The sequence below is a fragment of the Propithecus coquereli genome, unplaced genomic scaffold (assembly GCF_000956105.1).
Source record: "Propithecus coquereli isolate 6110/MARCELLA unplaced genomic scaffold, Pcoq_1.0 Scaffold171, whole genome shotgun sequence".
Taxonomy (NCBI): domain Eukaryota; kingdom Metazoa; phylum Chordata; class Mammalia; order Primates; family Indriidae; genus Propithecus; species Propithecus coquereli.
In genome coordinates, this window is record NW_012141747.1 from 6,537,366 (window position 1) to 6,564,161 (window position 26,796).

Here is a 26,796-nt window from a genome sequence, read left to right on the forward strand (position 1 = left end):
CCCCTCCTTTCCTTGCAGTCAGGGTGGCTTCTTTCCGGCCAATGAAATGTAAGCACCAGTCTTCCAGAGATTTCTGTGAGTGTTGCTTCCCTGTCATAGGTACCACCACTTTCCCCTTCCGCCTGATTTCTCCTTCCCCTTGCCTGAAATGAGGCTGTAATGGCTGGAGCCAAAGTAACCACTCTGTGACAGTGAGGGAAAGGGCAAAGGAACCAAGACCTTGACTCTGACATCCCCAAGCTGCCAAATCAGTGCCTGCCGCTGCGTAGCCCCAATTTCTCTTGTAAGGGACAAGCATACCTCTGTCGTGATTTAGCACTGTCACTTGGGGCTTCTGTCGTGTGCAAGTGCAGGCAAGGGGCAGATGACGGCTGTACCTTGCAGTGCTCGGTGGGCCTTCTGTGTGCCGCAGTGTGTGTGCAGCCCCACGCCGTCCACTGAGCCCCGGCAAAGGCTGCACAGCAGGTCCGGGCCCAGGACAAGCAGCTCTGCCCCTTGGGCCGGACCCAGCACTTTCAATGGCACACAGTGTGTCTAAGGCAAGTTGGGACACTCTGTGGGGCCCATGGCAGGCCCAACAGGAGAATACTGTGGTCTCTTGGGTTTTGAGCGAAGCCATGTTTCTTCAGCAAAGATCTTTTCTCCTTTTGACATACAGTTAGTTGCTCGCTGCTGGGCTGGCATGGAGGTGGAATGCCTGACCGTGCGATGCCAAGTGGCCATGAGGCCTGAGCTGCCCACCAGGAACTAGGTATCAACCTCTTGCCCAGCCCTTCAGGAGAGTGTGTGCGCAGAGCTCCGTCACCACTGGCACGGGCTGCACGTGAGGTCAGACTCGGGGGTGGGGCGTGTAAGCAGGTGCTCAGGCCCCACGGCACCTGCTGCATGGCCACCGTCCCCTCAGCCCACTCCTGCGGCCCCGTGGGGAGTCCCTCAGGCCATCTGGGGAAGAAAAACATTCATGTTTGATTTATAGACAGAACTGCAAGCAATGTTGGCACCGACTCTGGGTGGACACTGAGGCCCACCCAGTGGAAGGACAGTGGGGAAGGGACGTCTTCCCAGTGGGCAGAACGGTGTGTCGTCCGCTTGCCCGCACTGCCTGGAAGGAGGTGGCCTAAGGTACAGGTTTACACTGATGCGTGGGGGGTTGTTAACCATTTGTTCAGGGCTCAGGGAGGTGGAGGGGACACGACTGGAGGAGCGATGACTAGGAGGTCTGGGGACGAACCCACAGAGTGAGAGAACCCCAAGCCCTGTGTTAGTGCTCTCCGAAGGCGCCCAGGGCTGCGAGGTGCTCGGCAACCGGGTGGAGCAGATGGCCTGTTCTGTGCACATCACTCAGCCTCTATTCCTCGCCACTCTGGAGCTTGCTCAGGAACAAAATGCCAAGGGTTCAATATAGGAACTTCCCTTCACTGGGCTGATCAGTCTACAGCTGTTGTAGTGCCCAGCCTGCCAGTAGGGTGCCTGGCCCACCACCAGGTGGCAGGTCAGCCACACTGTAGCCCTTCCATCACCGAGGGAGCCACCATTTGTGCTCACTGGGATTGACAGTCTGCACAGGACCTTCCTGCCTGCCCACCCTGCTGACCAAGGGACACACTTCACAACAAAGAAGTCTGGCCAATGGCCGGTGCTTACAAGCCCCGCTGTCCTTGCTCTGTCCCTACAGAGCAGTGGCCAGGCCTGCCGAAGGCTGGTTCCAGCGCCAGCTGCCAGATTCAGGGGCTGTCCTGTCAGGCGCCAGATCCACCATAAACAGGCTGCTTCTCCTCCAGCCAGGAAAGGGTCCAGGAACCGAAGTGGCGGCAGAGCCCCCCCGCCCCACGCCCTCTCCTGCCAACTTTGCCTCCTCTCTCCAGTGCCCTGGGCTCTGGATTAGAGGGTCAGATCCTCAAGGAAGAACACATCACCAAGGGGAGACACCAGTGACTTGCTGAACTGGAAGCTGAGACAGCGCCTGGTCATTTTGGGCTCCTCATCCCACTCAGCAACCGGCATGAAAGGGTGTCGGCGCCTGCACGAACCTGGTTATCACGGGGAGAAGGCATTGCAGCCACACGGTGGGCGGCAGGGAGGATGTATCTCAAATCCAGTGGGTTCTCCCGGGAGCCGAGAGACACGGCCGAATACAGGGATACAGTCAGTCGGGGATTATAGCGACCTCACTGAAACAGGACCAGCCAGGACTCGGATCCCTCCGGAGGGAGGGTTTGTATCACTCCACCAAGGACCCAGCCAAGGCCCTTGTGGTGGATTAAAGATGGCCACAAATTTTATACCACAACTCCAGGAAATGAAGTCCATTTCACCTCCCCTTATGTCTGATCTGATGACTTGTTTTTTTTTTTTAAGACAGAGTTTTGCTCTGTCACCCAGGCTGGAGTGCAGTGGCATCATCATAGCTCACTGTAATCTTGAACTGCTGGGCTCAAGGGATCCTCCTGCCTCAGCCTCTCAAGTACCTGGGACCACAGGTGCACACCACCATCCATGCTCAGCTAATTTTTTTTTTTGTAGAGATGGAGTCTCACTATGTTACATAAGCAGGTCTGGAACTCCTGGCCTCAAGCGATCCTCCCCTCTCAGCCTCCCAAAATGCTGGGATTGCAGGCAAAAGACACCATGCCTGGCACTGATGACTTGACCAACAGAATGCAGCAGAAATGATGTTGTGCTAGTTCCGGAGCCCAGGCCTCAAGAGCCGTTGCGACTCCTCCCTTAACTTCCCTCTTGGAAGCCAGCCATCATGTAAGAAATCTGAGTACCCTGAGACCACCATGCTGGGAGGAAGCCCAAGCAGACATGTGGAGGGAGACAAGCACTGAGGCAACAAACGTGAGTGGGACCTTCTTGGATCTTTCAACCCAGCCAACCACCAGCTAAATGAGGGCAAATGAACTGTTGTAACTGATGCCATGCAGAATAGAAGAACCAGCTGGGTGAGGCCTGCCCAAATTCCTGACCCACAGAACTGAGAGCAAACAAAATAGTTGTTATTTTAAGACATTACAGGCCAGGCACGGTGGCTCACACCTGTAATCCTAGCACTCTGGGAGGCCGAGGCAGGTGGATCTCTCAAGGTCAGGAGTTCGAGACCAGCCTGAGCAAGAGCGAGACCCCATCTCTACTAAAAAATAGAAAGAAATGATCTGGACAACTAAAAAAAAATATATATATATAAAAAAATTGTCGGGCATGGTGGTACATGCCTGTAGTCCCAGCTACTTGGGATGCTGAGGCAGAAGGATCGCTTGAGCCCAGGAGTTTGAGGTTGCTGTGAGCAAGGCCGACGCCACAGCACTCTAGCCCGGGCAACAGAGTGAGACTCTTTCTCAAAAAAAAAAAAAAAAGACATTACATATTGGGGTATTTTGTTAGGTAACAAAAGGTAACCAAAGCAACCCTCCCTCAACCAGGGTACTGCATGAATTCAACGATCGTCAGAAGAAAAATCATCTCGAAGCTTGTCTTTCTTTGCTCTCATGACATAAAGGCAAATCATTTCTACATTGTATTATTATGTGTGATGAAAAATGGATTCTTTTTGACAATTTCAAGTGTTTGGCACAACAGTTGGATAAAGATGAAGTGCTGAAACACAGTTCAAAACCAAATATTCATCACAGAAAGCTAATGGTGTCTGTTTGGTGGTCCAGTGCTGGTATTAGCCACTACAGCTTCACGAAACCTGGTCAATAGATTACAACGGATGTCTGTTGTAACCAATTGGACCAAATGATGAGGATGCTTGTGATTAAACATCTGAGATTGGTCAACAGAGACAGGCCAATCCTCTTGCAAGACAACACTCAACCACATGTTGTGCAAACAACACTGCTCAAACTGCAGAGACTGGACTTGGAAACTTTCTGTCATCCACCATAATCACCAGACCTTGCACCACTGACTACCACTTCTTCCAGGCTTGGGACCACTTCTTGCAAGGAAAAATGTTCATTTCTCAACAAGCTGTGGAAAACACCTTTGGCAATTTCATCGCCACTCGCTCTCTAGGCTTCTTTGCTGCTAGCATGAACAAGCTACCATTATGATGGCAAAACTGTGTCAAAAGCACATACTTTGATTGTACTCCTTCTTGTATGAGATATAACAAACTAAACTTTTGATTTGAAATTGGACATTTCATATTTAATGACCCAAAATATTAGAGACAAGTTAATTCAGCTTTTTGTCCCTGTACCCTTGTGCTAGCACTTTCTATCGGGAGCCCTGGTGTGATGACTTTATGATTTTACATGGGTTGTGATGGATCCCAGGGAGGAGTGAGCATCTCCCGGAGATGGATGTGATGGCGAGAGGATGTGGGTCTCCACTTTGGGGGAGGGGTGGGAGTGTGTCCCTTTGCCTGAGGAACGGTTGTGCTGTGTCACACAGAAGCATGTGGCTACTGCCCCAGTGTTCCTGCTGGAACAGCCCAGGATGTGAGGTATTTCCCATAGTGGCAGGTAGAACCCTGGCTTTGTCACGTCCAGGCCTCATTCTCTGGACTTCCCTAGGCCTGGAGCAGATGTCTCTCTGCTTAATCCAGCCAGCCTGGATTGAGTTGTCTGCAGCCAAGACCCCAGGCCATTTTGTGGGTGGTATTATTAATAGCATTCCAGTCTGACAGTTGAAGAAACCCAAGTCCCACGGCCCTAGTGGGGAGCCAGACTTGAGACTTGAGAAGATTTGAGCCAGACTTGAGAAGCAGGTCTGTTGTGCTGTGGCATCAGCCACACCCCCGGAGAGGCGTCCTGCTGGGAGGGACTTTAGATGCTGGAGAGACATGCTGGGCAGGTCCGAGTCCCAGTTCCGGGTCAATGAGGAGGGGTCCCCTGAGATTCTAGGCTGAGGATGGGGTGTTTCTCCTGGGTCGGGTGTGGCCATGCCACCTACCCTGCACTCCCCACCTCCTGGGCCCACCCATTTTAGGGGCCACCACGCCGCCCACCTCCTGACTCCATCTTGGGCCTTCGCAGCCCAGGAGTAAGCACCCGGGACACAGCTGCAGCTGGTACAGGGCCCCTGAGTCCACCCCACCCCTTGCCGAGGTTCCATGTTGCCTGAGCCTCAGGGACACCCAAGCTGGGCTATGACTTCCGCTCCCAGCCGTCCCAGACACGTCTCCCTGGCCTCACTCCTACTGAATGGAAAAACCCCAAGGACAAGGGCACAGTGTCTGGGCCGGCTGCCTCCCACAGGCTCCCGAGGACTCAGGACTCTGCGCTGGGCCTTGCGGGGCACGCAATGGGACTGCGCTGAATGGCACCCATTGTTCTCTGTACCCAGAGCCTTGCAGGTGCCCAAGGAGCCGAGGCGACGCATCCGTGCACAGGGTAGCATTTCACAGGCGCACAAAGCCCTCAGTGTGGCCACACCAGGCGAATCTTCCTCGAGGGACGCGCACGGGACATGTCTGGACTGAGAAGAGGAGGCCCATGAGCTGTGCCCAAGGGAGACAAAGGGCCTGTCGGGGTCTTGGCTCCTCCGTCTGTGAGGTCCCTGGCTGCTCCTCCCTTCTGCTCCCACGGAAGACACACGTCAGGGTCGGCGCCCTGCCGGGAGCTTGTGGAGGGAGCTCCCGGTCCGAGCCCTCCACCACGCCCACCCCACCCCTTGTGCCACCTGCTGAGTTGCATGACCTCCCTGTGCTTCAGCAGACTCCTCAGTAAAACAGGGTGGTGAGATCGCTCTGCCTACCTCGCACGATCAAATAGGACCTAGTTCCGTCCCTCACACTTGCTCTCAGCGCCCAGCACAGGGGCTGATAAACACGTCCACTTGGGGGACGTACCCTTTGACGGTGCCCTGGCCCTGCCCTGGCCCCTTCTACCGTGTGCTTGTGACAGGTCGTCCAGCGAACATGTCCCGACGGCTCGGTGGAGGAGCTGAATGTGAAAAGGCCCTGAGTTGGGGTGGGGCCCGGGGGTGTGGTCCCCTTGGCCTGTCTCCTTGTGATCTTGAACATGCCATGCCTGCTCCCTGGCTGGCTTTTCTCCCCGTCACTGCCCCTCAGCATGGCTGCTGCTGTCACAGGTGTGCAGAAAACCTTGGCAAGGGGGGCACAGCAGCCCCAGCCCCATCCCAAGCCACCTCTGCCTGTCAGAGAGACGTGGCAGTGAGGGAGGTACAGCTGAGCGTCTGTGGGATCTAGGGGACGAAAAGGAGGGTTCTGCTGCAGCAACACCTCCAGTACTTGCTGCCACCAGGAAAACCCTGGAGGACTGAGACCAGGAAGGAATCTGACCCTTGAGCAACGTGAAGCTGTGTCAGTCAGAGTGGACCTGAGTCCCTTGGGCACCTGCGGCGCCACACCAGAGCCCCACGGCTCAGCTCTGCTCTCAGTTCCCACCCTGCTGGAGAAGGGACATTTTTTTTATCCTGATGCAGAACAAACAGCCGCGAAGATGCCTCCTTCCCAGTTGAACTAGTTGCGTGAGCTTTTAGTGGAGCTTTTAGTGACCTCATCATGTTTCTGCCACCGGCGAAACCTAACACCCCCTGAGAAGTTGGAGGTGCATGTGGACCTCACACAGGTTTTCACAAGTGCTGGTGCTTATGTGGGAAAGGGTCAGGGACAAATGCCAGCCAAGGGTGACCGAGCATCATGGACGGGTTCCATGGGGAAGCGGAGGTGACACAGGTGGAAGGGAGGATGCGGGAGTTGTACTGGGAACGCCCTGGAGTCGGTTTGCTGGTGAGGGACGGGGCCTGGCATGTAGCAGCCCTGTACCCTTGAGCACACGCATGGACGGCTGGGGGTGGCCATCAGCCACTGTGTCTACTGTCTGCCCTGGGACCCTCAGGCCATCCCCTCTGTGCATGACACCCATCCAGCCTGGGAGGCTGGCACACTGATTGTGCCCCTTCTCCAGCGAGGAGACTGAGGCTCCCTGGAAATCACACGGCTAGGGAGCGTCCCAGACAACAAGCAAGATGCAGCTCCCCGAAGCCAAGGAGGAAGGCTCTCATAAACACCGTGTGTGTGATCCCGTGCGTGTGCGTGTGCCTGCCCGTGGTGAGTGTTCATGTGAGCACATAAGTGTGCATGTGTGTGCAAGCACGTGTGGCGTGTATACCCACGTGTGCATACCCAAGTGTGCATGGTGAGTGGGCGTGCAAGTTTGGGTGTGGTGGATGCACAGGTGTGAGTGTGAGACGTGTGCAGGTGTACGAGATCGTGGATGCTACATGAGGCCATCTCTGCCTCTCCCGCTCTGTCATACTCAGCTAACACCAGACATCACCAACAGCAAGCACCGGGCAGCTATTTCTGCCGGTTCCCCCACAAACACCCCAGATGCAGCCTGAGGGGAAGAGCCAGCACCAGCCCTGGTGTGCCCGGGGCAGCAGCCAGGAGGGGCTGGGGCAGAGTCTCCTTATCTCCCATCTTCAAAGTGTCCTGTGGGTGGGTGTCAGTCCCCTTCTTCCAGAGGATGAGTGAGATGTCCAAGGTTACCCAGCAGGCGAGTTGTGGCTGGGGTGGAGCCTGGCCTCTCAGGCTCTGCGGCCTGGCTCTGTCCTCCCAGCTACCCAGCTGGAAAACCCCAGTATAGTCCGAACCCCCTGTCCCTGCCCTCCACAGGTCCTGCCTAGAGCCAGTGCCCTACGTGGAGCAGGCACTCCGTGGATGGGGAAGGATATAAATGAATGGAAACACCTCCCAGCAGAGGCAGAGGCAATGTGGCCCAGGCTGGGGTGCCAGGGTGGCCTCTGAGCCCTCAGAAAAGACAGAGCTCAGAACAGATTCCCCACCCCCACCCTTGCCCCAGCCCACCCCAACCCTTACCTGAGCCCTGTGGGGCTGCGCTGGACAGGATCCACTTGACCAGGCAGCATCTCATCAGGGCCTGACGGGTGAGCCGTGGCCTCTGCCACTTGACGTCCTCCTTCTTGTTAAGTGGTGTGTGCCCAGTGTCCCCCAGGAGGCTGCCATCCGACGCCTTCATCCCTTCCTGCAGCAGGAAGAGGCAGAGCAGCCCTGAGCCCTTGCTCACAGAGGGGACTTCTAGATCATCTGCAGGCTGCCCTGCTATCCTAGGGGAGGCCCACCTTCACCCTGCCCAGGGGCTTGCCAGGCCAGGAGCCCATTCCCCCAGCACCCGCCTATTGCCCCTGCACTGGCCATCCCTGCCAGGCCTCTACGGGTCTCCTCCACTCTGCACCCTGCCTGATGGGCCCCTGTGAGGAGTCCAGAGAGGGGATGTCAGCAGTGAGCCCAGACTTGCTCATCGAACCGCCCGTCCTGGCTGGATGGTCCCTTAGAGACCACAGTCCAGATCCCTCACTTGACTGAAGCCCAGAGAGGGGAGCAGGTCTGCACAGGGTCACACAGTGAAGTTGGGCTCCCTCAATCCCCGCCAAAGCCCTTTGCTGCCTCAGGTTTTGCCTTGAGGCAAGCTGAGAACGAATGAAACGCTGGGGGACCACTCCAGGAGGGACACATTGAGGGGACCCGGCACCTAGGCTGTGCAATGAACTGAAGAAACAGCTCAAGCTGCTGACTGGGGGTGTCTTGGATGACAGAGGGAGCCATGGGGGGTTATTAAGAGACAGTGGTTTATGCCTGTAATCCCAGCACTTTGGGAGGCTGAGGCAGGAGGCTCGCTCGACCCCCGGAATTGGAGGCTGCAGTGAGCTATGATCACACCACTGCACTGCAGCCTGGCCAGCAGAATAAAAATGTATCTCAAAAAAAAGAAAAAAAAAAAAGAAAAGAAAAAGAAAAAAGACAGTGGGACGTAAGCTTGTCCCTAGAGCAGCAAGATATGTTTTCCTACTATATATTTTGAGCCCCTAAATCCTGGCTCCCAAACTGCCCACCACCCTCAGTTCCCATGCTGGCAGCAGAGTGGCCAGTGAGGCTCAAGGGAGGGTGGTGCATAGCAGGCTGCAGTCGGCCATGGTGGTCCCTCCGGGCGTCTGTCCGGCCTGGCTGCTGCCTTGGGGCAGCGGGAGCACAGGTGAGGCTTGGCAATTGGGTCATGGCCCACCAGTGGCCCTCATGCTCATTCTGTCTGTGATATGCTGCCTAAGTTCCAGTCTCGGAGGGGCTGCACCCCACATGGATCCCGGCTCTGAGAGGTTGGGTTGTTTGGCTGGCAGAGGCTACTGGGGTGGTGGATTAGCAATGTCCTTCCAGGGTCCTGAGGTCTCATGTGTGCTACCTTTGCACAGTCCTGAAAAGTATTTGGTTGTTCAAAGTGAAACGGACAAGAGTGTCATCAGCGGGTTCTGCAGATGTGGTCCCCAGGGCAGCCCCTGCACTGGCCGGCTGTCAGGTTCAAGGGACAGAGACTGGCCCAAGCTGATTCTAACCAGAAGATTTGGCAGCAGGGGGCCCAGGCCAGCCACAGCCTCCCAGGACGGACAGGGAGCCAGGCCTGGAAGACAGACCAGATCAAAGGGCAGGGCCAGGCAGCCAGACCTCAGCCACATCAGCCACAACAGAGGCCAGTGAGGGCACCTTTGCTGCTGCTGAAAACACTGGCCCCTGTCCCGGGCTCAGGCCTGGGGACCCCCAGTGGTCTGCTGCAAGCTGCAGGCTCCAGTTAGGGGGATATGCCTCTGGGGACTTCATTGGCTCACGGCCCCAGGAGGCCTGTCCACAGCTGGGCTGGGCAGTGGGTCTCCTGGTCAGCTTTTGGTGAAGTGGCCGCCTAGGTAGGGTGATGTCCAGACCCCTTCTGCTGGCTTTCAGGCCTTCCTTAACCGGGTCCCAGCTGCCAATCCCCTGGCTCACAGATGTCACCCGTACCTCCCCGCCGTACCCTTGGCAACACCCCCCACAGCCTCCCCTTCTCCAAGGCTTACCTAGCAATGAGGGGGTCAATGATGCCAGAGCTGCAGCAAGCAGGGACACTGGCCATCCCAATGGGGCAGAAAGAGGGGGACAGTGGGGGGTGGGCAGGGAGGCCTGGGATGCCGACAGAGGTTCCCTACATGCACACACTATGCACACATGCTCATATGCGCACGTGTGCACATACACATACACACACACGCACACACATATGTCCTGCCCAGGCTGGGTCACAAGGATCTTTTTCCATTATTAAAAATCTTATTCGAGAGAGAAATGGCCTCAATGAATGAAGTCTTTATTTCAGTCAGGAGGGGAGAGATGGGCAGCTGGCGTGGGTACTTCATTATTTCATGAATTCTCTGCTGACGGCTCTGCACATGGGGTGAGCAGAGAACACCGGGAGAAGCTGAGGTGGGCCCCCCTATTGTTGGGAGCCCCCCATCACCCCCCACCTCAGGACAGTGCTGGTTAGTCACAGGGATTCTCTCTCACAGCCATGAGCCCGGGCTGCTGTGGGAGAGACCCCCTGGGTGTCCCTGGATTCCATCTGACAGTGGCCCTGTCCTCCTGGTGCAGGCTGAGAGCCCCCATGGTGCATGTCTATCTGAGCCCCAAGTCATGGCATTGCCATGACAACCCCATGAGGTTGCCAACACCACCCCCATTTTACAGATGAGGAAACTAAGTCCCTGAGAAGTCTTGGGGCTGCCAGGGCCACACTCTACATGTGGCCTTCTGACGCCACATTTCAGGTGGTCTTGGCCACAGGCTTCGCCTCTGTGGCTGTTCCTAGTGCCAGGTCCCTGGAGAGAGCTCGTAAGTTGGGAGTGTGTTTCCCAAGCCCCCAGCTGTATCGGCAGGCTTCCAAGAGTAACTATTTAGAAATGTGAAGCCCTCCCGGGCTAAGGAGCCCCAGCATGTTTTTTCCCTGGTGGAGAGTGAGGGTGGGGTGGTGGTGGGAGCCCTGGGCCAGGTCCCTCATCTGGCCGATGGGCCAGGATCCCGCCTGGGACAGCCTCCCTTTATGGGGTGGGTGGCAGGGAGGGGCTGGGAGGAGGAGAGGGGAGGGGGCCCAGCAGCTGAGCTCCAGCAGGGCGGCACAACCGCCCCAAGAGCCAAGCCTGGGGACTGGGCCCATCACACTGTGGGGGAGGGAAGAGTGACCGCTGGGTCATCTTCATGAATATTTGACACTTGTCTGTCTGGGAGAGGGTCTGACTGAGCTGTCAGGGAATGTTAAATAGCCACTCCAGGCACCCTCCTCCTGACTCGGCTGGAGGCTCTTGGTCACGAAGGGAGGGAGCCCTGAGAGGCGGCCCTGTTGGCTCTCACCAGCAGTGCCTCTGTGTCCGAGGTGAGTGTGCCAGGAGGGCTGGGGCCCTGATGAGCCTGGAACAGGAATTAAATGCCCTCCCACCCCTGCTGGGAGCCCCTGTGCCTCATCTCATGTGCCAGCCCGGGCTCTCTGCCCCTCACACCGGCCTCACTTACTCCCACATGGCTGTCCTGGCCCTTGCTGCTCCCCGCTGCTTCCTGCACCCAACGCTGCTCCCTGCACCCAACGCTGCTCCCCCTCAATACTCAAGGCTCCCGGGGTGTCAGGACCCAGGGCCGCCCTCCTCTGTGCATCTCCAGCTTGGCACTTCCCAGCACCTCCTCACAGCGCCCATCCCTTTCCAACCAATCCTTTTATTTTGTTACCTGATACATCTTCCCTCTCCTCCCCCAGGCACCTCGGCTCTGTGAGAGCCGCCCTGGCCCCCACGCAAACTGCTCCTCCCCATCACAGAGCCGGGCACCCGAGAGACCCCACTCCCAAGCCCAACAGTAAAAGAGCAAACCAGCCAGTTAGAAAGCAGGCAAAAGACATGCACAGACATTCCACCGGAGAGGACAAATAAGCATGTTAAAAGATGCTCAACGTCACTGGCCATCAGGGAAAGGCAAACCACCATCGGATACCACTACGTGCCTATCCAAACTGCTAAAATAAAAAATAGTGACAGCACCAAATGCTGGCGAGCATGTGGAGAAGCTAGATCACTCCTACATTGCTGGTGGAAAAAGAAAATGCTTAAGCTGCTCTGGAGAACAGTCTGGCAGCTTCTTATAAAACTAAACATGCAACTGCCACACAACCCAGCAATTGCACTCTTGGGCATTTATCCTAGATAAATGAAAACTTATGTTCAAACAAAACTGTACACAGATGCTCATAGCAGCTTTATTTTTAATAGCCCCAAGCTGGAAACATCCCAGATGTCCTTCAATGGGTGAATGATAAAACAAACTGTGGTATAACCCTACCATGGAATTCTAAACAATGAAAAGAAACAAACTATTGGCACACACAACAACCTAGATGAATCTCTAGAGAATTATGCTGGATGAAAAAAAAATCCTATCTCCAAAGGTCACACACTGTGTGATTCTATTTATATAACATTTGGAAATGACGGAGTTTTAGGACTGGAGACCAGATTAGAGGGCCAGGGCTGTTCTGCACCTTGACTGTGCTGGTGGGTACATGCGCCCACATATGTTGTAAAATTGAATAGCACTAAACACACACACACACACACACACACACACACGCACACGCACACACGCACACACGCACACGCACACATACGATGAGTGCATGTAAAACTGGGGAAATCTGAGTAAATTGGTGGATTGCATCACTGCATCCCCGTTGTGATATTGCACAGTAGTTTTGTAAGATGCTACCACTGGGGAAACTGAGTAAAGGTACATGGGATCTCTCTGTGTTAGTTCTTACAACTGCATGTGAATCTACAACTGGCTCAGTAAAAATTTTAATCCAAAATACTCTCACACACGCAAAGGAGTATTGAAAAATACAAACACACAAGGCCCTCAATAAATATTCACGCATGATCGGGTGAAAGTGCCCGATGCTGTCCATAATTCACCTGAGAATTTCTCTCCTCCTGCTCCTGCTTCATGCTGGCCTTATTTTAGCAGATGATAGCACCATCATCATCCACGGGCCTCAGGGGATGGCCAGGGTTGAGTAGCAGAGACCAATGAAACCAGAGGATCTGGACCCTGGGGTCACAGAGAGGCCTGGGTGGCACACCTGGCAGTGTGGGCATTGGGGCCATGTCCCAGAAATGGCCCTGGGCAGGCCCTGGGGACTACAGCCTCCTCTGAGGCTCACAGGGTTCCCTCAAGGCCAGAGGCTGCTGGTGGGCTGGGCCATTCGCTGCCAGTCACCTGGGGGCCGAGACCTGCAGCTCCTGCCAGGCCAGGTGGGCCAATGGCAGGCCTCAACTTCCTTCCAAGTCCCCCCGGCCTGTGGGGAGGTGGGAAGGGACAGAAAGGGTCAGCATCAGCCATGCACCTGCTATGTGCAGGTGCCGGGTTAGGTGTCGGAAAGGTTATCTTATTTAATGCTCACACCAACCTTTGGAGGTTCCCTAAAACCTCAAAATTACCCAGACCACCCAGCCGAAGCTCACATCCCGTCATAGGTTCCTTCTCACATCTCATGAGCTCGCCAGGGTCTCCGCAGTGAGTGTTCTCCCTCGCTCAGCAGCAGCTGTGTCCTGGGGAGCTGTGGCCTGAGGTCGCAGGCACCGAGAAGCAGCTCCTACACAGTCTGGGAGATCATTTAGATCCAAAGGGCCCCTCTAAGGCTGGTAAGTGTCCTCTTTTACGAAGAGAGGGCGTGGCCTGGGTCAGCACCTCAGCAGGCAGCATCTGGTTTGGTTTCATGGCGCTGTTGTGGTTTCCTTCCTCTGCTACCGGCTTTCCGTTTACAATATGGATTTAAAGATTCTCTTTTAAATGAATTTATTAAAATTTAAAATGGGAGCTAATGTAAAGAAAAAATAAGAAACAATAGCACCGCTCATGACAGACAAGGCCAACCCAGTAACGGCGGGGTGCAGAGAGCCTGGGAAGCCCGCTTCCCCGCCTGCTGGGGCTGGGGGCCACAACACTCAGCCAATCTGACCTTTCCAGGTCCCAGTGACGTGACCACTCGCCACATGTGGCGCTGAGGGCTTGACGTGTGGCTGGTCCAAAGTGGGATGTGCCATCCATGTAGAAACACACTGGGTTTCAAATCTTTACTTACTAGAATGTAAAATGGCTCATTAATCATTTTTATATTGATTACACATTAAAATGATAGTAATTTACATAGGGTTTAATAAAATGTTATTAAAAATAATTTCACTTTTTTTTTTTTACCTTCTCAAATGTGCTTACTGGAATATTTTAAATGACATCTGTGACTCCCATCATGTCTCCATTGGACAGCACTGTTCTAGATGGTTCTCAGACCTGCTTCTCCTGGCGGGCCACACCTGCCCCCAGCTGCTCTCTCCCACCCTAGTGCTAGCTCGGTGTCAGCTGTCCCAGAAAGGTGGCCCAGTGGAGTGTGGAGGACAGGCTGGGGGACAATGAGGCAGAAGGCCAACTGGGGGGCTGCGCCCAAGTCCAGGAGAGGGAGGGAGGGCTGAGCCAGGCAGAGGTGGTGGGATGGGTGGTGGGGATACTAGCGTGGGGGGTATTTAGGATCCATTTCAGATGTGGCCAGTGATGGAGGGGTCGGAGTGGCTCCTCAGCTACTGAGAAAACTGTCCCCGGGAGATGTAGGAAGCAGAACTGTCCCCCTGCCTCCCACCTTCCCCCGAGCATGGCCGGACTCTCCGGCAGCAGCACTGTCCCCCCGAGCGCCCACCACACCATGGAGAGAGGCTGGATCACTTAAAACAAACCACTGGGACCTGGACCAGGACATTCCACCTTGTGGCTCCCCACCCACACCTGCAGGTCCCCTGAAAGGCCAATTGGCCCTTGGGGCAGCTGCCATGCTCATTGCCCCATGGAGCAGGACACAGCTTTGTCCTGTGGGGGCTCATCTGGTTGAGAAGATGGAATCAGACCATTAGGGGTGCACCAGGGCGAAACCCTCAAGCAGCTAGTTTAGTGTCCATGGTTCTTGTCAGCTGGGCTCCAGAGAACCCCCAGAAAGCAACCCAGAGAAGGCTTGGCGGAGGGGGCCCATGGTCACATGGCAGCCTGTCAGGGGTGGGGTGCATGGCTGGAGGCTGGGGAGAGCCCTGGCAAACCCACGATACCCAGCCGCATTCTCCGGAGGTAATGGTCTGTGAGTCTATGCGTATGCAAAATGTTTACAGACTTAAGGATGGGAAACAGCAACGAATGGCTTCAAAAGAGCCCCCAGGACCCCTAGACGCCAGTCCAGAGGACACAGGTAGCTGGGGGCAGGAGCGGGAGATTTCAGGCAGGTGGACATTCTCTCAGGCAGTTGAGCACAGAGAGAAGAGGCCTGCAGTCAGCAGACAGGGACTCAAATCCTGGCCCTCACTCCCTTGCTGGGCAAACCTGGACAAAGCACTTGACTGCTCCGAGCCTCAGTTTCCCCACCTGCCCTCCCAGGGCTGCGGGGAAGGTCACGTGAGGCGATGGAGCAAAGCTCCGCAGGCGAGTACCACTGTGTTTCACCCAGCCCGCGCCCGGCAACATCCCCACGGTCCGCCCACCCAGGGCTGGGTTATTTGATTCAGAGGGCCTGGGCTGCTCTGTGTTAATAAAGCTCCTCAGTAGACTTGAAAATGCAGTTAAGGTTTAGAGTGTTTGTCCTACCAGATAGAAAATTCTAGGCTTTGCCTGAGGGGAGCAGAGGTCTCCAGATTTCAGCCCCCTTCCCTCCCAGGAGGGCTGCCCTAAGGCCAGGGCCTGGGCCAGCAGGGGACACGGAGAACTGCTGGGCGTGGGGCTGCCCTGCCCCTCCCCAGGCAGGCCCCTCCCCACTGCGCAGGGCTGCTGCAGCACGGACGGGCCCACCCAGCACCCGCCTGTCGTCGCTGGCTCTATTTCCATCACTCGGGACAGATGGCAGGAAGCAGTGGTGGGTGTTGTGTCGTGTGGGCCCCCAGGATTTGGAATGGGGAGGCTTTTGGGAGCCTGGATTCTCCACCCACTCCTGGGCACAGACAGGTGTGGGCCAGGCAGCTCACCTTGTGAGGGGGCAGCCAAGATTGTCATGAGTCCCCGTAGTTGCATGCACGTGCATACACACACACACCACATGTGCACCTACACACATACATATACACACCTGAGCACACACCTACGTGCATGCATGCATACACACATACGCATGCCTACATGCACACACACATACACGCACACCTACACGCATGCATGTGTGCACACACACACACACACATACACAGGGTCCCGGGCCCTGCCCCTCTCAGAGCACTGGAGCAGGACAGGGGAGAACTGGGTTGTCCCTGCCTCTGATGGCTGCCACCTTGACCAGGACACAAGCTCCCCACACCACCCAGCAACAAAGGTGTCATAGCAACACAGGGGTTGACTTGAGCTGCTCATGGCAACATTTTCTGTTGGGGTGCCTTCCCAGGCTCTACTCAGTAGCGGGAAAATAATGACATTGACATTCCTGCCATTTATGGAGCTTTCACCCTGTGCCCAGGGCCTGGCCAACCTAGTTGGTATAGGATCTCATTTGTTGGGAGGTCAGATATACTTCCCCAGGAAAGTGAGGAGACCATGGCCCAGGGGGCTAAACAACTTGTCCGAGGACACACAGCCAATGTGTGAAGGGACTGGGACTGGGCCCAGGTCTGTCTGATGTGGAGCCACGACCACCAGCTGACAAAGTACAGCCATGACACCTCCCCAGGCCACCTTCCTCTGCTGGCTGGGGCCCTTCAATACCAAAGGGTGATAACTGGGGCTCTGTGACAGGCCTGTGGCACTTATGTGTGCGCATGGGGCTTGGGGGAGAACTGAACCATGGTGGTTTTTGGTGGCTGAGTCCACGAGGCCTGTGTCCTCCCAGTCCCTCACTGGTCTATACAGGGCCCCAAGCCCTGTTGGGGCCTGGCAGAGAGTAGGAGCATATCTCAGGCCCAGACGGGAAGACCCAGAGAGCAGACAGGCCCTGCCCAGAGTCAAGAGGCAAAGTTGGGGCTAGAACTTGGTTTTCTGGGGCCACTGCCCAGAGTGTCCATCTTGAGAAAGGATCTTAAAACAGGGCTGGGCACAGGGGCATGTGGTGCCAGCAGGAGGGGGACAGGGATCTGCCCCTTGCCTGCCCCGGAAGTGGGGGAGGGTAGAGGGCAGCAGGCAGAGCAGGAGACAGGGCAGCGAAGACCAGCAGCTGCTTTGCCCCGCTGAGCATGGCTCTGGCACAGACCAGCCTGCTGCGGGGGCCAGCTGGGCAGGGAGCTGAGGCAGCAGATCAGAGGGGGAGGCTGGGCCAACCGAAGCACAAGACAGGCCCCCTCACGGCTGCCCTCCTGCCTCAGCTCAGCTGCTCCAACTCTGGCTCCTGCAGGTCCCCTTGGCTTTCTCCCTGTTGCATGCCCGCTCTGTGGCCTTCTAGGACATGGGCTGATCACAGCTGACACATGCACCTGTTCCAGGGGAACATCAGCCAGCTGGGGCTGGGGAGCCGCAGGCACGGAGCAGCACAATGACTCACCCCACCCTGCGCCCTCCCTCCTGCTCTCTCTTTCCTGTTCCGGGGCTGGGGCTCCAGCTAGGGAAGGTGTGCTCCCCTCTTCTTTCTTTGTATTGGGAGTCAAGAGTGTCTTCTCCCTCTCAGAGGCCACACTTGAGGCCCTGCAGCTGCTCCTGGAAGTCACCAGAGATGCCCAGAGGCAGGCTGGGGGGAGCAGGTGGGCTCTGAGCCCCAGCCCCTGAATCAGCAAAGCAGCTCTCCACCTTTGCAGAGGATTTTGATAAGAAAAGGGAACCTGAATTTAAAACGTTGGGGTCCTTTCCTTCACGGGTCTGGATCCACAGCCCCAAAAGGGGGGTAGGGTAGCTGGCTCAAGGTCACAGGGCTAATGCAGAGGACGTGGCCAGGGTGAGATCTGGCTTGCAGCACTTACTAGGGGGTTCAGAGGGTGCAATGGGCCACAGCCCAGGGAGCCAGGCCCTGTGGCTGGATGGGGCACCTCCTCAGCTGCCTGGTTAAAGGCATGCTCCTTCCCCCTTGTGGTCTTCCCCCATGACCCCCTAGCCGTAGGGACCTGAGCTTTGGAATAAGACAGAGCAGGATTCAAATCCCAGCTACAACACTTTGTAGCTTGCAATCTAGAGCAGGCCTCTGTGTCCTCATCTGTGAAGTGGGGCCAGTACCAAAGGCTACTTCATGGGCTGCATGAGGGTGCAGGGAGATAATGCAGAAAACAATGGCCTGGAGCGAGGGGTGGCCATTTCAGGGCTCCTGCCCCTCAGCCCACACCTTCTAGACTCTACCTGGAGAGCAGAGGCAGAGCCACCTTCCTCCCCCAGTGCAACCTGAGGCCTCAGTTATTGTCTTTAGAAATGGGGTAGCAAATTCAGGTCCATCTCCCACAAGTGCCCTGCAAGAAGGCTGAAAGCCAGGCCGGAGGTTCCCGGTGCATGCGCTGGGCTGCAAGGAGATCACGCCCCGGAGACCCAGGACAGCAGCCACATCCACCAGAGCAGAGCCTGCGGTTCTGTCAGCTCCTCTTTCCTAAGAGCCCGTGGATTCCAGCTCATGGAGTCCTGAGGCTGTGACTAGCTGGTCCCCCTCTCTGACTCTCAGTGTCTGTAGAATGGGAGCAGCAGTGCCTGCCCCCTGGGGATGAGGCAAGGATTAGCGAGTGCAGGGAGAAGGCTGAGGGGACAGACAGTCAAGGGGCATTACTGGGGGCAGCCACTGACCACGACGGTGACGAGTCAGGCCAGCTCCCGGCCTGTGCTCTGATTGTCCCTGCTGCCACTAGAGAGGAAGGTTATTTTTCACAATCTTCTGCCGACCTTGGTGAGGGACCCAGTGGCGGTTTTCCCTAGCCTGCCTGGCCCAGCCCCAGAAGGGACCTGCTCCTGTCTCGGGCCGAGCCAGCCACGGGAAGGCCACTGGCAGGCACAAGGCCAGAGAGATACCACTGTGCCCAGGAGCAGGCTGTGGGGAGGGTGGAGGGCAGTGTGGGGACACAATGGCTAAGGGGAGGACCAGATGCCCCTGCAGGACTTGGGTCACTCGCTCTGCATGTCTAGCAGGGGCAGGGGTGGCCAAGCTCCCAGAGTGAGTGCTGGCAGTCAGGGCCAGCAGAGGAAAGGCAAGGGAAGGGGGTTGTCCTCTGCTGGTGGACAGAGTTGGCTGTGTGCACATCTGTGAGCAGCCTTAATCTGTAGAAATCCCCGCCTCTGTGGACACGCAGGGTCACTTAACTTGTCTCTGCCTGTGGGCAGGGTCGCAGGGCACAGGGGGTGTATGCACAGGCTCGTACTGATCCCTGGGGATGCACATGGCCTGTACTACATGTGGCATGTATGTGCAGCGAGCACATATGTGTGAGCCTGGGACAAGGCATGAAGTTTCTCTGCTCTGCCCTGCCTCGCCTGGCAGTTGCTAGGGAGATGAGGTGACAGGAGAGAAAGCTCCTTTTCAATGAGCCATGTCGCCGTGATCAAAAGGCTTCATGTCATCACCTCTGCCGATCCTCTTGGCACTCCTGGAAGGTGAACCAGAAAGGGCAGGGGCACCCAGGGTTTGCAGACAGTGTGGCCTGAAGCCAGTCACAAACCTGCTCTGGGCTGCGTGTCCTCACTGGTGAAAGAGAGGCAGGAAGCCATCTCTGTGGGGAGAGACTGTGGGATGCCAACCCAATATCCATTCGTTCCTGCTCACAGGACCCTGATTTTGTTTGGGTCTTTTTGCCCATCCATCTTTCTCCTTCCTGAGGCCTGCATGTGCTGGCTGGAGCTCCAGCAGCTATGTTGGACCTTAAGGTAACCTCAAGGATGAGACAGACAGAGCATGAGTCCCTGCTGACCAGGGGGGCCCCTGCCAGCCCTCTATTGCCTCCCGCTGGATGACTTCTGCATGAGAGAGAAATACAGCCAGCCCTGCCCCAACCACTGTCATTTGGGGAGTTCTGTTGTGAGACCTAATGCTGGTGTTTCTGCCTTCTTCCAAAGCAAGACTGTCCCCAGGATGTGAGCACAGGGCGTCAGGCCAGACTTTCTGAGGGTTAACTGTCTGCTGGGGGCTGGGGAGAGCCAGCTTATTGTCCTCTCTTCCTCATTTAATTCTTCTTCATCCTTCTCCCCTCCCTGTCACTGTTTCTTGAACCCTTTGCCGGGCATTTTCCTTCTGTTCTCTTTCTCCAGCCTCCCGACAGCCCCACTGAAAGAGAACTATTAGCAGGTGTCCTCATTAGGGGTCTCACAGCACTTTTAGAAGAAGGCACTCATTCATTGCCTGAATGATTAATTAAAAGATGCATTCACTGACCAGCCCCCAAGCATAAGCGACCCCTCCCGGTAGGCACCCCTCTCCCAGCCCTGAGTGCCGTGGGGCCAGGCTCAGGGTCGCTGTCCTGGCACCTGCCCCAGGGACCTAACTGAGCAGGACCAGCTGTGGGCTGACCTGAGAGGAGACAGAAAGGAAAGCACCTTTTCAACAGGCCCTGTCGCATGCTCCTCCTCTGTCCAGCTTCTCTTCCACAAACTCTAAAGCTTCTCCCATCCAAAAGGGGCTCCAGGACTCCAGCCTCCCAGCCGGGACACCCCAATACTCACTTGCCCAAAAGCGACCTTATAGGGGACAGCGGGGGATGAAAGAAGGAGTGAAAGTGGAAGGAGGAGGCACGACAAGGCTCCCCGGTGCAGAGCAAGCCCCAGAAGCCCCCGCTCCCCACCCTGGGGCAAGCCCGCAGCCGCCAGCGCCTACCTTAGCCTGCTGCATGCTGGGCGCGGGAGGGAGGAAACTGTTGGCCGCCTCGCCACCTCGCAGCCCGGGCAGCCGGGACTCTGCCCCAGCCGGCTGGCAGCTGCCTCATGTTTGCTTGGACCCACACGTAATTGTCACTGGCGGCTTCTCGCCCGCCCCCTGCCCACCCCTCCCTCCTTCCCTCCCTCCCTGCCTGCCGGCTTCTACCGCTCCACCCCCTGCCTCCTCTCTCTCTCTGTCTCTCTCTCTCTCTGTCTCTCTCTCTCTCTCTCTCTCTCTCTCTCTCTCTCTCTCTCTCTCTCTCTGTACATGGTCCCTAACCCTGGCCTCTCCCCTAGCCCTGTCACTGGCAAGAGTCTGTCTCTTCCTCTAACACTCTCTCTCTGCTCCCCACTCTTTTTGGACTTAGAGAAAGGTGGGGGAGTGAGGGAGGGGAGCTGGAGGGGAGGGGAGCTCCTGCCTCAAGGCTGGAGGAAGGGCAGCCATGGAGCCCAGAGAGCCTCCCCAGACATTTTCCAGAACAAGCCAGCCTCTCCCCCCATCCTGCCCACCCCTCACAGACACAAGGTGGTGGGACCCTTGCGGTGAGCTCATCTTGAGGGGCCCCAGGACAGCCAGAGCCACTGCCCCACTGCCATAGAGGTGCCAGCCCCTGCATCTAAGCATCCTCCCCTCAGGGACCTCAGTGGAGGGGCTGGTCTGCAAGGGCCTTGCAGATGGGGGCTTGCCACCCAGAGAGAGTGACAGCCACCAGGGCAGCATCAGCAGGGTGACACTCAGGGGTCCTCCTGCCTCTTTCATCTGTCCCCCGCCCCATTATCTATCTCCCTTTGACACCTCACAGGGCCTTGCAGTATGAGAGTCTTCTCCAGAGCATAAGCTCCTTATACCCCCAAGTGTCCTCAGTCCCCACCTGGGGACTGGTTGGGACAGCATTCAGGATGGTTGAGGGACCTTGCCGGATCTCCAGGGAGGTGAGAGGTGGAGGAAGGGGATGAGGGCCCCTGGGCCTCTCTGGGAGAGGGGGGCTCCTACAGGCTCCTGGGCATTTGCTCAGCCCCCAGGGAAACCACCCAGGAGCCAGGTACTGAAACCTTCGCCAAGTTTCCCTTTTTGGCGCCCTGAGGAGCCAGCCTGTGCCAGTGGTTCCCATGGAAACAGAGCCCTGAGCCACCCCCTCTTCCCCCCCTTTGCAGCACGCACCCAGCACTTGCACGCCCTTCCCTACCATCCAATTAGCTTCAACTTTCAGATCCCGGGGGAAGGAAAGAGCCCGGAGCTGCCCCACCGAGGCAAGAAGGACCTTTCCAGAGGGAAGGCGGCAGCCCCGGTCTCTCTCCCTGAGGGACTTCAGGACAGGTTGGGCCTCACTCTGGGCAAGGGGCTCAGCAGACCCTGGACTCACAGCCCACAGCCACACCCTGGGGAGGAAGGGAGGGCAAGCCCCTTGGTGGCTGTCAGCTCAGGGCCGAGCTCCCTGGGAGCCCCTAGGCCTTTCGCCACCCGGGACAGCCCTGCTCCTCTGGCTCCAAGCCGGTGTCCACAAGCAGGCACACTTGTGTGTGTTGAGTCTTCACAGTGGCCTTGGGAGGAAAGTGTCACTGTCTCACTCTACAGATGATAACGGTGTGACCCAGGAAAGATAAAAGATTTGCCCAAGTCATAGGCTGGAAAGTGATAAAACCTGTTGCTTTCATCCCACAGTGAGAACCGTGGCTACGACCCCACCTGACCGGTTGTGTGCCCAGGTTTCATACGTCAGTTTGGAAACCTGCCGATCACACTGCCCAGGAAGAGCCTGGTCTTCCTTGTGGCAAGGCCTGAAGAGGCAGGACAGGAGAAGCCACCCCCAAACCAGTGCCACCCTCTGGAGAGCCCCGTCTGTTTGGCACACTCCAAGGACATTCCATTACTCAGAGATGCTTTCTCCGGAGTTAACAGGCTTTGACAAAACAGACCTTGGACAACTGCCCTGCCCTGCTGGGCCCACCAGGCCCTCGGGCCTTGGGAACCTCCCACTGCAGCTGCCACCCAGGTGGGTGCCCCTCATAAACACAGATGTAGGCGTGTGCCCTGCCATGGTCCTTGGACCATGCCACCCCCCTGCCTCCCTGGACACCCTCAGGTACCTCCAGCTGGGTCCCTCCAGGGGGCCTGTGGGGAACGCAGCATGAGAAAGGGCAGGGGGAGGGGAGGCCAGGACGCTGCCTGGGGCTCCTCCCGTGGGCCTCCCTGCTGTGGGCACATGGCATCCACAGACTTTCTCCTAGAGAGACTTGGCATTTCCCAAGACCCTCTGGCCGTCCATCAGACTATGAAAGGCTAAGGGAGGCTGCAGGAGGACACTGTCTTATCAGCAAGGGACACTCTACTGTGGTGTTCCTCACATTGGGGGTGGGGAGTTTGGGAGTGGAAAAGGAAGGGATGACTTCAAGCCTGGATGCAGTTGAGTTTCCTTATGTCACAATGTCTGAGGGGGCAGTGGCAGCTGTTTTAGCCAGCTAGGGGCCCTTACTCTCAGTCTATCCAGGTGAGGGCTTAGGCTGCCCCCACCCACAAGTCTTAGGGTCTTCTCGACTTTCCTCAATTGTTGTTCATGATCCCTCTGCTCCAGGCCCAAATTCAAACCCTTCCTCCCCAGGCCCCGGCTCTGTGGAGCCTCCAGCCCTGTATCTTTTCCTCAGGCCTTGTGTCATCGTCAATACTCCTGCTCTGAGGTTGAGACCACTCCTGGCCCAGCTCAGGCCTGGCGGGGTGGGGGCCTGGGTGGGCAGCGCATGTGATCGGCCTCCAGCTGAACTGGGCTCTGGGTATGGCAGAGGTTAAAGTTAGCCCTCTTTCTCTTGTGGCCACCGCCAAGGGCCCTCAGAGCTTGGCCATTGCTGGGAACCTCCCCACAGTCTCCCTGACTAGGGCATTTCGCATGGGCCTCAGGAGACCAAGGAGCCCCTGACACCTAGTGGCAGCTCTACCTTCTCTTGGCTGAGGTCGGTACACCCTCCAGGTGGCCTCTTGGGACTGGGCCCAGGAGACTCCATGCTGACCCTGATCTGATTGTCGGTCCTCTCCTTAGCTCTGCCATCAAATCAGCCGGCCAGTCTCTGCCTCTCTAAGCTTCACAGGAGGTGAGGCATCCATCCACGGGATTTCTCTAACTGCAGGGGACACCCTGAAGCTCTCTGGGGGCTCTCTCTAAAGTCCCATTCCTTCTGGCTTGAAGTGAAGGGAGGGCACCTCACCTCACCCCTTGGGCTCACCTCACCTCCCCAAAATCCCCCTCCTCTGACCCCAACACCTGACTCCCTGGTACCCTCAGGGTGGCTGAGGGTTCAGGCCACCTCTTCCTCAATTCTGCGTCACTCGTGGACAGAGCTCTGGGGCTGAGGTGGGTCATCTCACCCTGCACACACCCTGCCCCCTTTCTCCCCTGGCGCTGCGGTATTCAGTCAGCATTTCTTAGATGGGTGAATGTGACCTGCTCCAGGAGTGGCACACCCAGCATGTGCAAGGAACAGTAGGGGACCACTAAGAAGGGGCTTCGTTCCAGAAGCACGTGGTGTGTGGACCAGGCTGGCCACCAGCCTCCTGGCCCAGCCTCTGACAGGGCACTAGGAGGTGAGACACAGAAGCTCTGGCTCTGGCGGGTGGAGTGGGGAAGAGGGACACTGTCCACAACTGCCCAGAGCAGGGCCTCAGGCTGATTCTAGAGAATTCAGGATATAGCCTGAATTCCACTATTGTCAGTTGGTTCTTTGGGTAAGTGCTGCCCTTTCTCCTCAGCCCACGTCCATTCTCTCTGCCTTAGTTTCATCAACCACGAAATAGGTAATAACAATGCCTGTCTCTTAGTTAATTCATGTAAAGTGCTGAGCACACTTCCTGGTTTTTGCTCAGAGCTCAGTAAATAAATGTTAACTCACATTGTTTGTCCCTTTAGGTAGCTTGGGCAGGCTCTTCCCCAGCCACGTGGCCCTCCCTTTGCACACATCGAGCCAGCTGGAGCTGCCCTGACCAGTCACCTGGGACCTCAGACGCCCGGGCCCATCTGGCATTCCTTTGGCAGAATCTGCCATGGGGCCTTTTGCTGGGTGGCCAGGCTGGAGTGTCTGGCAGAACTCCCAGGGCTCCCAATCTGTCATCCCTCCTGCCACAGGGACACAAGGACATTTGGTTCAAATCTCCTTGGAGACAGGGCCTCCTTCCCACATGCCCACAGGGAACGGGGACTGGCAGCACATCCAGGAAGAAACCTCCAGGGTCACCAGGACCAGAGGACATGAATCCAAAGCCTAGCTGGGCTTCAACTTAAGAGCCCTTGAACCAGCCATGTAACTTCCTAGATCCTCATCTACTCAACTGCAGATGATGATTCACCCTCCTCAGAGTCTGTTGTGATGACAGATGAGATTGTGGCCTTGAAGGGGCCTCATTTCACATATGAAGTAGCATTAGCACTTTAGGATCCTAGCATTTTAAAAACCAGGAAAATAGGCAATCTATTTTTCTCTGTGGCTATGTCTATCTCTGTCAACTACTGAGTGCCACCCCCATCCCTAGGTGACCAGTGTCTATGGTGATGCTCTCTAAACAAAGCTCCTTTGCAAAAGCCAGTGTTCAACTGGCTGGATGAAGGTTTCTGGACAATAAATTCAAATAGTGGCAGCCTTGTCCTAATTTACAGGGGGAACATCAAAGTCAATTTTTTAGGACCACAGCTTCTGATATCAGTGGATTAGGTAATTTGGACCAAATTTCCAGCTGAGGACTGCTTAAAATCTTTTCAAAATCTGTGTCTGTGTCTGTGTACCACTTTGAGCAGCTTTTAAAGTTATACATATATTTGATACATGTATATATACACATATTTAAGTCTGATTTAAGTCTGAAGGTATCGGAGAGCAAACAAGGCAGTGAAGAATCACAGGACCAATGTCTGGGAAAAGAAAGAAACCCAAAGATATATGCCTGTCATCTGGGGCTACTTTCTCCCTAGGGGGTCTGCTGGTTCCAGAAGACACTGCAAAGATGCTGAGCAGAGCCTACCGAGAAGAAGGCATGCCTGGCAAATCTTTCATGCTTTGGGTTGGGATCCCAGAGGGCTTTACCCTAGGAATATGAATGAATTGGAAGTAGATCAGCTCTCCAACTGACTGCAAATCATCTCATTCCCTGCAGGTGGATTCAAGCAATCTTAGTATACTAGATCCCAGGTCACTTGCCAGATATAAACATAATCCTCATAGAGGAACATAACTTCATCCTAGGCCTGAACTATAGATTTTCAGATATAATGTGCAGTACTCAATCAAAAATCACCGAGTACGTGAGGAGACAAGACAAAACTAACAAAAATCAAGAGAAACAAGAGACAATAGAAACAGACTCATGGAGGCTCCATATAAGGGAGTAAGTGAACTTTAAAATAATTATGCTTAATATGCTCAAATATATAAAAGATAAGGTAGGTAATTTTGATAGAGAACTGGAAATTATTTTTTAATTGTTTCTATTTCATTTTTTTTAATCTCATCAATTGCATTTTTTAAAATACAGAATGCTACTTCCCCCACACAGGTCAACAGATGAGTAACAAGCAAAAAACCTCTGGGAAAGGCCAAAAAGAGGCAATTGTGCCACATGCAAGGATGCTTGTTTGAGAATGTACTTGTAGTAGTGACAATACATTATGTATGTACCATCCTAATTTCTAGTAGAAAATTTGTTGTTGGTTTATAAGATGCAATTAAACATAGACACTCCCTGAAACCCAGCAGACCACAATCTTAAAGGGCTTTTTGCCTTTGAACAGGGACCTGTCTCCCTCTTCCCTGGTATCTTCCCAAACCCTATCTGGCCCAAAACAGTCATGATGAGGAGAGGAAAAAAAAAAAAAAGAACAAAACAGCTCCCATGTGCTGAGCATTTGTTTTGTGCCAGGCCCCTGCCAATGGCTTTCCATGCGTTATCACATTCAATTTTCACAACCCTGTGAGGAGGCTGTGACTATTATCCCATCTTATAAATGGTTTAGAGGACCTATGTAACACATTCAAGATGCCCCAGCTAACAAGCACCAGAGCCAGGCTGTGAATCCAGATCTGCCTGCTCCTGACAGTATGCTTCTAGTCTAGGCCCCACTCCCCATCTGCTGATTGCTGGAATATTCCCTGGATGCCTACAGTCAGAGGAGGCCTTGGAATTCTCCTCTCCATAAACACTCATTAAACATCAACTGTGTACAGGT

General features: G+C 55.6%; 1 protein-coding gene across 2 annotated transcripts in view; it reads right to left on the reverse strand.

The window, feature by feature from the left end:
* The window catches only part of KCNIP3 (Kv channel interacting protein 3, calsenilin), an 89,703-nt gene extending 69,077 nt beyond the window's left edge, over positions 1-20,626 (reverse strand). Inside the window, exons 1-2 of one of the 2 annotated variants that reach the window (XM_012641889.1) lie at positions 20,553-20,626; positions 7,796-7,961 (exon numbers count right to left, since the gene is read on the reverse strand). In XM_012641889.1, the coding sequence (XP_012497343.1) occupies positions 7,796-7,961; positions 20,553-20,567 (181 nt within the window). In that variant the 5' untranslated portion in view covers positions 20,568-20,626. The remainder of the gene's footprint in view (positions 1-7,795; positions 7,962-20,552) is intronic. The other variant, XM_012641891.1, reaches the window with a different exon arrangement.
* Positions 20,627-26,796: the final 6,170 nt, after the last annotated feature.